This window comes from Gobio gobio, assembly GCF_949357685.1.
Source record: "Gobio gobio genome assembly, chromosome: 10".
NCBI classification, from domain to species: domain Eukaryota; kingdom Metazoa; phylum Chordata; class Actinopteri; order Cypriniformes; family Gobionidae; genus Gobio; species Gobio gobio.
Window position 1 is genome coordinate 45214767 of NC_137116.1, and position 12135 is coordinate 45226901.

General features: G+C 37.4%; 1 protein-coding gene across 2 annotated transcripts in view; it reads left to right on the top strand.

Annotated features, from left to right (window-relative positions):
* Positions 1 to 12135, top strand: part of sema6bb (sema domain, transmembrane domain (TM), and cytoplasmic domain, (semaphorin) 6Bb) — a 141106-nt gene that overhangs the window by 65800 nt on the left and 63171 nt on the right. For both annotated transcript variants that reach the window (XM_079827855.1, XM_079827854.1), the window contains 2 exons: positions 10223 to 10346; positions 11571 to 11685. In XM_079827855.1, the coding sequence (XP_079683981.1) occupies positions 10241 to 10346; positions 11571 to 11685 (221 nt within the window). In that variant the 5' untranslated portion in view covers positions 10223 to 10240. The remainder of the gene's footprint in view (positions 1 to 10222; positions 10347 to 11570; positions 11686 to 12135) is intronic.

Consider the following 12135-nt stretch of genomic DNA (forward strand, 5'->3'; position numbering starts at 1 on the left):
CTCTTCTGCGCATGCGGGTCACTTCTGGGTCATTTCACGTTCACACAGGAGATCACAAAAGGTCGCATTTAATTGGAAATGTGAACGGCCTTGCAAAAAAATCGAATTTTTTCAAAAAATCGGAATTGAGCATTAAGCCCTGCAGTGTGAACACAGCCTTATTGTATTCATATCGATGTCATGTTTGCTGTTAGTTGTGGTGAAAGCATTTTGTGAGAGAAATAGCATTGCAATGACGAGATCACTGCATTCACGCGATAAACAGACTTTCATGTGATGGGAAAAGATCTAAAAATAATGCTATAATCAACACTTTCACGATTCGTTTATCTCGACAGCTTTAATAGTAAAAAAAATTAGTAAAAGTATTCGAGAGGGGTTCCACATGTAATACGCATTTCAAATACAAAGATATCAGCCAATCACAACAGTGGGCATTTACACTGAAGTCTCACAGCAGACACGCCCCTTCAAACAGAGCATTCAAGCCAGAGGGCTAAAATCAGGATAGAAGAATGCCTTTTATTTCTAAATTATGACATTTTATGATGTAAAAATCCTAAAAGTAAACCTCTGGAAACATTATAAAATAATTTAAAAAAATTTTTTCTGAAGAATCATAAAAATTCAGGTTCGTCATCACAGGGAAAAAAATATATTTTAAAATATATTAAAATAGAAAAGTTATTTAAAATTGCATAATTTGTACAGTTTTTTTTATCAAATAAATACAGCCTTGTTGCACAAGAGAGACTTCTTTCAAATACATTTAAAATCCAACTCCAAATTTCGCATGATGCACCCCATGAAAATACAGACTAGTGGTGTAGTATGATACTGTTGGGGTAGTATTGAGAACTAACCGGGGGTCAACCTCAACTGTATGCTGTATTTTGCATCACTTGTTAGGACTGATTAACCAACAGTCTGTATAAGTGAATAGAGCTCAGATGAAACCTGTGGTCTTAATGGTGAAAGACGATTCCACCTTCTTGGAATGGTGCCTGACCTAGAGAAAAGCCAATTTCCCCTACTGTTAGCTTGCGCACAGTTTGTTCAGTTAGCTCTCGTATATTTTTGCCAAAGCCGTTAAGCAGCATCTGTCTACTGTTCTCCCCTTTTCCCGATGTTTGTTTGTTTGTTTGTGTGTGTGTGTGTGTGTGCAACAGTGTAGCACCAGCCTGATTCATTCCTTTTTTGTAGATTGCTGTATTTGTCTGGGTGTTATTTGTGTCTGCAGCGAGTGAAAAATAGCTCAGGGTGCCTCTGCATGAGAAGGTGCTGCTCTGCTGGTTCAACCTGACGCCACACTCCATCAATTCAGAATCAGGATTACTGCTCCATGGGAAATCCGCGTGGAGCTGGAGCATCTCTCTTCCCTGGAAGGAGTTATGGAATGATGCTGTGTATCTTTATCATGTGAGACTAGGTCTTTGACGTGCATAGACCATTAAGTAGATCTTTAATTTCATGTTTCTTCCACCATGCAAAAATTCAGTGCTGGAGTCGCCGGGCTGCTTTAAACTGCCCTGATAAATGGCTTCGGGGCTTTGACTGTGTCTGGAAAACAACCTATTAAAACGTTTGTGGCAGAATGAGAGAGTGAATTGGACGTCATGCTATCCAGAAACAGAGGGCAGTAAATAGTGAATGACAGTCCAGACCGAGGCTGTCGGGCTCTGATATGGTTTTGGTTGGCTTGGCCCATTCCCCCAGGGGTGAGAGACGGAGGTTAACAGTCTCGGGTCACTGGAGCAGGATTTTAGGGTATGTTCAGGAAAGGAATCAGCCTCCTGTTGGCTCCAGCTTCTTCCGGTTTCTCTGCTTTGAAAGCATTCCAGACATTTTTTTTTTTTTGGTCTCTACATATTCAACTTTCATCTTCTGATACTACTTCCAAATTGCTTTTTTCCCACCCTACTTCCGTTTTGTTTTTCTCTTGCTCTCCCTCTTGTGCTTTGCTACCTTCTACTTAAAGGGGTACTTCAGCGCTGGGAAGATGAATGTGTATTTAAACTGGGTCATTTATGTAGTAGAAATGTGAAATTATTTTTGAATTTGGTGCCTTCTAGACTGAGAAAAGAGAGAATGTATTTTTTTCTCATGTGGATGAAAGACAACAACTCCCAGAATGCACTTGCTTTGCTGCCCAACGAGGCCACTCCCAAAGCCACGGTCACTGGTTATCACTTGCCCACCATTACACCGTCCCCACCATCGTTTTGTTTTTCATAGTAATACAATAATTTTGTTCAGTTACAGAATAAACACTACAATTAAAAACCGAACGTGTCTTTTCAATAATGTGTGAGTGAGCCGAACGAAAGGCACGGCACAGACGCAGCAGGAGTCAGATTTCATTCATCACGAGAGCAAAGAGCTGAGCAGAGCTGAGGTAAGCGCGGCAGTAATTCACGGCGCGTTTCCAGTCTTGCGCTTTTTCAGATCATGCCTATGGAAGCTAAACTTTCATAGGAATTCATTGAAAAGTTGAAACACTTACTTTGCTCTGCACCGCTCCGTTATTAATGCCAATTCTGTAAGTTAGATCCCTCCCCTGTGGGCGGGTTGAAAACAGGCAGAACTAACTCCTACTACTGGCTGTAGTCTTTAGCCTCTGGCCAAAAAATCCTCCAATGATGATATTTGCGTCATCAGAGGATTTTTTCCAGAAATAAAATGCTTAATCCTCTCGTCTCAGGGGGATATGAGGGGGGAAAGTACGATAATTTGAATATACTACCGGGGTTTCTACTGATACAAAGCTTAATTCTAAATCGCTGAAGTAACCCTTTAAAGCGACAGTTCACCCAAAAATGTACTTGTCATCATTTACTCACATCATATATCGTTCAAAACCTGTATGACTGTTCTGCGAAACACAGAATAAGATTTTAAGGTGTTTGAACTGTTACATACAATTAAAGTTAGTAGGGTCCAAAACAACAGTGGACTGCATTGAATTTCATACTTATTTTGTGTTCTGCTGAAGAAAGTAAGTCATACAGGTTTGGAACAACATGATGGTGAGTAAATGATGACAGAAGTTTCACCTTTGTATTATCTATATCTTTAATGTTTCTTTTTCTATCATTGATTGTACTTTATATTTCTATTTATTTCTTATACATCTGTTATGAATATATATATATATATATATATATATATATATATATATATATATATATATATATATATATATATATATATAAAAATATAAATATAAATATAAATATAAATATATATATATATATATATATATATATATATATATATATATATATTTGTTTATTTAAAGCGCTTTGAATTTCCACTGTGAATAAAATGTGTGTGTGTGTGTGTATATATATGCCTTGACTCCATTTGGGAGTTCAGATCATAAATAATTTGTGATAAACTGGCTGCTGATAGAAAACTGTCTGATTATTATAGCAAACTTTTGTTGCGATGCCAAAAGATTGATGTTGACTGTGGTGGATTAACATAGTTTGCATCCTGGAGCCTTTAAGGCAAATCTGATAACATGATGTCACAGTGTGGGTTTCATGAGAGGTCAAGGCCAGGCCGTGAAGCAGTTTCCCATAGCAAATGTTCTGTCGCTGTTGCTTGGAGCATGAAAATATGCACTTTGTTAGGGGCCTTATGTAAGTGAATCGATCCATTACAGATTATGATATGCTGTAGCTGCTCAAATGTACCAAGACATTCTTTACCTTCAGCTTCACAAATTAGAAGCAAATGTCAGATAGTGGTTTAATTTCTGTTCTCTCTGATCGTTCGGGTCCGATAATGTATGTGTTAATTCAGCCCTTTATTACTGATCACTTCTCTCATTAATGCCATTCTCTACACTCATTATCAGTATTTTATCTGGGACACACATAAATGAAGTTTGCTCTCAAATCCTTAGATGATTTATCGTGTTCAAATCCCTCAGGGGTCCCTAATGAAATCAGTGACTTTCTTCTTTTACCCAGAATACATATCTTCAGAACGTCATGCCTTTTAAAGGCAGAGAATAGGGCTCATAATAATCGTATTCATACACAAAGCATTTTAATTTCAACCAGGTTTAACGTCCTTGAAATTCCCAGGATGCAGCTTGACATTAGCATGGAGACCTGCTTTCTGGTAGGCAGCTACTCATTCTACTCATGATCTCCAGCTTTGAGTTGTCACGTCCTCTGTTTTTGTTCTCTGGTCTCAATTGACCAATCATTCCTCAGACTATTGGCAGTAGATGAGAGTTCATTAAGCAGCCTACGCTACCGAGCTATTATTGATTAGCTAAGTAATTTGTTATCTTGAGTAACAGCTTCTTAATGGTCAGACAGAGATACGTGCTCCTCTCACGGTATCTTAATGACCTCATTCAGATAATTACCTTCTCAAACGTTAGTAATTACATTGACAGGCAAAGCTCTATAGAGGCATGTGAATCCTATTGTTGTTGTTTGAGCCAAATATTAATTAAAAGTGATGTGTATAATATTTTAAGTGTTGAAGTCTTTCTAATTACTAAAAGTTACTATAGAGTTACGGTTAGGTTGAGGGTTAGTTACTTGGGTTAGTAACATGTAACTACATCACTTTAAAATAAAGTGCTACACATTGCTCTGTATGACCAAAAATGATGGAGTATTTCAAGTTGTTGTCGCGCCATCGCCTCCATATCATGCAGTGAGCGCTATACTATAGATTCCACACAAACACTTGTATTTGCGCCTAATAATAGCTATTTACCTATTTTATATTAATAAACCAAATAAATCGTCATCATAATGAGCCATTATGCCAATACAGCGTATAAAAGCATTGTTACCAATTAGCAAGGTGGCATTTATTGAATTAGCTAGTTAGTCAAGTTTCCACTACTAAAAATATTCGAGTTGATGTATGAATTGGCTTACTCATACATTAATTGCTCTTAACTTCAAATATTTGAGTACAAAATAAAAATCTGCTTACTTAAACTTTAAATTTCTTATATTAAAGAATTTGATGTAACTGATTTAATAATAGAGTTTTGATAACTTATTCAAGTTTACAGTGTAGGTTAAAGGGTTAGTTCACCCAAAAATGAAAATTGTGTCATTAATTACTTACCCTCATGTCGTTCGACACCCGTAAGACCTCCGTTCATCTTCAGAACACAAATGAAGATATTTTAGTTGACATCTGATGGCTCTGAAAGGCCTCCATTGGCACAATGCACGGTTCACTCTCAAGACCCTTAAAAGGTACTAAAGACGTCGTTACAAAGTCCATCTCACTACAGTGGTTCTACAATAACTTTATGGAGTGACGAGAATAGTTTTTGTGCGCAAAAAAACCCTAAATAACGACTTCTATATTGATGACGATTTCAAAACACAGCATCATGAAGCTTCGAAGCGTTATGAATCAGTGAGTCGATTCAGCAGTTTGGGTCGCCAAATTTCAGCAGTTTGGCGGTTTAACACGCGATGTGAATCATGATTAGACTCACTGATTCATAACGCTTCGAAGCTTCATGATGCTGTGTTTTGAAATCGTCATCACTATAGAAGTCGTTATTTAGGGTTTTTTTGCGCACAAAAACTATTCTCGTCACTCCATAAAGTTATTGTAGAACCACTGTAGTGAGATGGACTTTGTAACGACGTCTTTAGTACCTTTTAAGGGTCTTGAGAGTGAACCGTGCATTGTGCCAATGGAGGCCTTTCAGAGCCATCAGATTTCAACTAAAATATCTTCATTTGTGTTCCGAAGATGAACGGAGGTCTTGCGGGTGTCGAACGACATGAGGGTAAGTAATTAATGACAGAATTTTCATTTTTGGGTGAACTAACCCTTTAATGTTAGAGCGAGCGGCCATGTAAAGTTGATACTACGTACATGTCAAGTGATAAGCCATATTTGAGGTTGATAGATGATAGGCGAACGTTTGGATTTCCTGCCCGACATACTGTAAAGGACCATAGACTGTAAAAAAAATATTGGCGTAGTGTCTGTGATGTCACCCATAGGATTCTGAAGAGCATTTTGAAGCATAAAGTAGGGTCGAGCTGGCCGTTGCCATCTCCGCTATCCGTCACTCCCAGATAACTAAAAATGGGCAAAGAGGCGGGACATGGCTGGAGCTGAGGTGACGTGATGACTAACAGACAGCAAACAAACGGCAATCCACCTGTCACTCAAAGTGCCACGCCTTTAATTATGCAGATCTTTAAGGCTTTATATAAATGTTAACGAATGAGTTGTAAAAAAATGTAGCCCCCTCAAAGTTATCATGAAGGGCAAAATTAGCTATATCGACCAAAACCACAATTTGTACCAGGCTGTAAACATGTTTTATTCTGCTGCAAAGTTGGGCATTTTCACATGGGGCTCAATGAGATTCTGCTCCCTTTTGGAGCCTGTCCCTAGTGGCCAGTTGATGAATTGCAGTTTAAGTCACTTCGATATTGGCTTCAAGAGAAACTGGGGGAGTTGCCGCTTGGTAAGGACCAACTGTTAACAATCTGCCTGTCAAGTTTTTTTTTCTTTTTCTGCAACTAACCGACCAACGGTTAGTCGACTATTAGGGGGAAGCCCTAGTCAGCACTGTGAATTTGCATGACCAACTTGAACCTGTGGGGAAATCTTTCGCCCTCACTTGAAATTCCCAGTCATTGGAAATGCTATTGAAATCCCTGGATTTTGCCCAAAGACTGCATCTTTGAGTTGATTCTTTTTAATGAAGCAAACGCATAGGCTACAGCTTGCTTTGTTACTGTATTGTGTTGTAAGGGTCATGATACTTAAATCGGTATAGTTACTGACTGATTGTTCATAAGATAACGTGTAGATAAAGAATTAGTTTTGTCCGTTTTTTTAATACATTTTTCTTTGTTTTAGTTTTGTTATTTTATGTAAGGCTATGTAAACATACATTTTTGTAAGTATTGTGTTCAATGTATTTTTGTACCGAAATGATATCATCATTTGGCAATATAATTTAATGACTTTTCTCCAAATATAAAAAACAATTATTGAACAGTTAAGGTACTAGAATCGTTAAGAGGAATCGGAAGCAGAATCATAAGATTCCCATTCCTATTTTTATTAGGACAGCATTGAATGTTAGTATAATGTAAACAAACCAATCATGTTATCTGAATTAACTCTGTCACAAAGCATTTGCCATAATTAAAAGTGGGACGGTGTAAGTTATATCCAAGCTTGTATTTACTTCACCCCCTCTGCATCTGTTTAGCTTGCTGTCCCCTGAAACTCTATAGCACAGAGTTTCTAATTATGCTAATTAAATGCGTGAGGCCTGGCGCATACTCGTAAATGATTAATTGTAGCAAGACAATAGAATCACTGATACCAACTTATGGCAGCGTCTTCTAGTTTTAGCTATCCTGTTCCGTCTGCCTTCATTCCCCAATTGGCCTCTTTTCATTTTCTCTTTTTCTTCTCCTTCATGTAAGCCTATTGTTAAGCATAATTTGCTGCATTGGGTGTTGAACTATTAGTGTGTGGGGCGGCCTTGTTCAGACTTCAATAGGAGGAATTCTAGAAATGTCCTGGAAAGATAGTTAGTCCTGATAAAACGTCACAAATCGTTTCACTATAGAAATAGACACACAATGGATGTAGTTGTGTGTGTACATGTTACGTGTGCATTTTGGACAGCAAGGCCACGCTTTGACAAATGAGAGCTGGCTGTTTTGCATTGTGCGACTCAATTGGTGCTTAGCCACAGGAAAATGAGAAGGGTTTTTTTTTAATAAAGAAATTGAGGCTGTCAGATATTAAAACATGTGCGTGTCGTCTTAGCACTGCGGTGCCGAAAAGCTCAACTGACGCTGATTTGTTTATGTTTGCACTGTGACTGTAACAAACAGCATTTCCACTAAAGTTTCAAAGCAAATGTTCTCAGCTTGTTAACACTCAAGCCGAGAGATAGCTGAGCTCTAGCTATTCATTCTTAGATTGAGTTTCATGCTATTGAAACCACTGACCACTGTGGGAAATATATCAGAAACGCATGACAACTGGGCTTGTAATTTCCCAGGTTTTCCAGCCATTCTTTTTTGTACAGATACAACAGTTCATTGTATAGTACATTCATTAGGTATGAAAAGCATACTGTGCCCTTTCATAAATTCTGGGGTTCTATTATTGGCCCTTTGTTCTCTTTCTCAGAATGGCTTACTGTTATGTTCTGTCAAGTTGTTAAATTTTTTCTGACTTAATCAAAGCCCGGTTGATAATTATTGAAGTTTAAAGGGGAAAATTCACCCAAAAATCTAAATTCTCCCATTTTTTGTTCAGGCTAATGTTGTTTCAGTCCATACATTTCTTTCTTATTTGGAACAAAAAACAAACAATGAAAATCAATGGTTTCCAATGATGATTTGGACACTAATTACTTTTTCGTGTGGACAAAAACTGTGAAAAAAATTCTTTAAAATACCTTCTCTTGTGTTTCACAGAAGAAATTCTTACAGGTTTGGAACAACATGAGGATTTAACGGCATTTTTCTTGGAGGACAGACAAAGTGTGTTTCAACAATTCAAGCTATTAAAATGGCGTTGTGTCTCTCAAACCAGTATACAATACACACAATCGTACATGTATCATCTGTCCATTTAAATCCCTTTTTCAGACAGTACCATTACGTTAGACTATTACAGGCAATACTATTGTGACAGTTCTCTAGAGCTTCTCTGTGCCTCTCTGAAGTGCAGAGGTAATTTTCCACATAGATTGCATTGCACTATAATTTGAGTGACATTTGTGTTTCCATCACATCTTCTCTCTTTCTGCCGTCTTTTTTCAAGAGGGCAGAAGTTCTGAAAAAATATAATATTTTCAGGGATCCAGTCCATCTCTACTTGTGGTAACTTTTTCAAGTGCACACAAATGCAGGCACGCACACGCTTTGTGATAAGGAACTTGTGACTACTACCTGCAGTGGAGGCATTATACGTGCACCTTAAAATAATACACTTGTTTTGGCCAAAATCTAAAAATGTATGCTTTCAATGCAGTAGATGCACGATAAAATCATCTGCCAAAAGCATAATGTAAATGTGGCATTACAATCCAAGATTGCAATGTGGCAGGTGAAGAAACATTCAAGATGACGGTCACAATGAAGTAATGTAGATTTTTTTTAATTGACACTTCTCAGCACTAAATGAAAAATAGAAATATGTGTGTACTGTATATTTTTATGATTCTCAGATGATGTCATTGTTAGCTTAACAACATGTGGTAACACCAAACTCTACAGTGTGCAACAGTCTGGCTCCCATACATTTTATCCATGGGGAAAATATTTTCAACAATTTATAAACCTTTAAAAACAAAACTACTGTGAGTTACAATGTTGTTTATCAGTGGTTTATGCTTTTGTTGAAGCCATCAGTCTGCATTATTTAAACTTTTTTCATTTTTATCATATTTAACAGCGGAATTCCTGGTAAAAAAAAAAATACATTACCCATGATTCCTCAGATATCTTCACCAATCAGAGAATCGTGACAAGCAAATCATGCCAGTCTCCCTATACATATGCACTTTTTGCAGTGAATGTAAGATATATATATTGTTTCTATATATATATATAATGCTTCATGGCATTCTAATTCTGTCCCTTATCAAAGCTGTTAAGTGCCCAATCTTGTACCTTTTTGTCTTTTTATTCAGTTTTCAAATACTTTTTTGCTTCAAATCAAAGTTTGTAATGTTGTGATTCACCTCGGAGCTGGTTTATTTGGTTCAAGGCTTATAACAAAAAAAATCCCTATCGGATACTTCCTATTTGGAGCGTTTCAAATCATTTATTTCTATGTGCATTTCAGTTAAGATGCTGCCTATGTAGGCAGTAAACAGCAGGGCAGCTCTAGGTTTTTAAACAGAGCCTCTCACTCACACATGCTTTGACCCCCCCTCCCCATTTCTGGCTCAGTGTGAAGACCTTTTGTTAGACGTCCAGGCAGTTCAGTCCTGGGTCCCGTGTCTTTGATGACAGTTCTGTGACACACCACATCGAATGGACCATTAGGGCTGACTGACACAAATTCTATTGGTGGATGACTTAATTGCTGATCCTAATCTCTGGGGTAATGATAGAGATGCGTTAGAGTCTATTAGAGTGGTAGTTTTGTTCACTTAGTCAATGTGACTGGAAATCTTGCTAGATCGCCACCTCACCTGACTCTTTTCTGGATGTTCCTTTCGTAGTGCCGGAGCACCGCTACCATGACGACTGTAGCCAAACCTTTCATCTGGCTCTTCTGGCTGCTGCGGATGGTGTGTGCGGTCTTCCCTGAGGAGCCGGGACCTCTGAACTTCATCCCCACTGAAGGTAACGATGTCTCCATTTCACATGCAGTCAGTCAAGATCATGGTTGGGCCCCGTCTGCGCTGTCAGGCTCTCAGCTTTCACTTTCTTATGCAGAGCAGGCATGTGATTGATCACACATCAATAATATTGATTCCATGCATCCCAGCATAACTCATTCAGGTCTATCTAAGGTGAAAGATGAGAAAAGCAAGGGGTTTTGTAACGCTCCTGGTAGGAAAATAAAGAGACAAGGAGCTGCGGGAAGCTCCAGGGAGAGTCTTATCACATACTGAGAGCAACAGATACAGGATGAGAGTAACAAACAGGGGTGTAAAGTACTTGAGTAATTGTACTTCATTACTATGATGTATTATTTTGGGAGATTCTGGATTTCGGCAAGCAACGATAAATTTGACCACACCTTTACGATCGAGAACATGAGGTACCTTCTTCCTAAAAATCCTAAAAGATAAATTCAGCTTTATATATTTAGACATATAATTTTTTTTTAAATGTAAAGATAATTAAATGACAATAACGTTAATGGTTTGTTAATTTTATTATTTTTCATTTTTAATATACATTATGTACTTTTTCATTCATTACTGTAATTTGACATTTATTTAGTTTTATTTTATCCCTGATCTTGCTTTGATGCTTTCCTTCTTCCAGATACAACTACATTAAAATATCAAACAAATGTAAAATAATTTAGTTTTTTTATATTTTGATTAATTTAAAGTTGAAACATTTCAAGCAACAATTTAAGGGAACAGGTTTGAGGATAATTCCTACAAGATAATGGCAGCAATACATTTTATTTAAAGAGAGTTTGTTTGTTTGTTTATTTTTATAGTTTTTCATTAATGTACATTTTTAATTATAATGTACTTTATTTATTTATTTATTTATCGTGCTTGGTGCTTTCCTACTTCCAGGTACATATTGCATTCAACAGGTTTCAGGATAAGTATAATTTCTCAGTACATTTTACACCCCTGGTAACAACACTACTTGACTAGGCCGAACATATGATGAGGACAGACTTTATCTGTGAAAAGCACTGAAGAGCAACCACAGGCAGCTGTCAACATTTATCTCAAGTGTGACTCGCAAGTGATCGAACGCCTCTCGCCTTAACGGATCACCTCCCCACCACTATAAGTGCAATGAAAAGATGAAACAACCCTCTGTCAACCCTTTCCTTTTATCACTCACTGTCTCTTTTACTCTCCTTTTCCTCAGTGGTGAGAAGGTATCCTGTGTTTCTCGGACGACCCCATCGCTCATCTCTCAGACAGGAGCCCTTACACATTCAGAGGATTCTGCAGGTCAACCGTACCCTTTACATCGGAGCCAGGTAGGGTGTGAAATAATGCTGATTAGCATGGGCGTACCCTGTAATTATTGTTACATCAGTATCTGTAATTACCTGCATGATGTGTGTTTAAGTAAATTATGTGACATTCAAAAACAATCTCTTTTGAGATCAAGAGTCTGAACTGCTGCTTTTTGTAGATGGCAATTAAACGGCTTTCAAAGGTATTTAAAGAGATAATTCACTCAAAAATTAACATTCTGCCAGCATTTACTGAACGTCGTGTTGTTCCAAACCTGTATGGCTTTCTTTCTTCTGTGGCAATTTTTAAAATTGTTGTTTCAACCCCATTGGCTTTCATTTTATGGACAAAAAACTTTAATTCTTCAAAATATCTATGTCAATTTTTGGTTTTATTTATTTATTTATTTTTTACTTTATTTAATTTTCTTTTTGGTAAGCCTCATGACACGAGTCTAAATGTAAATGTTG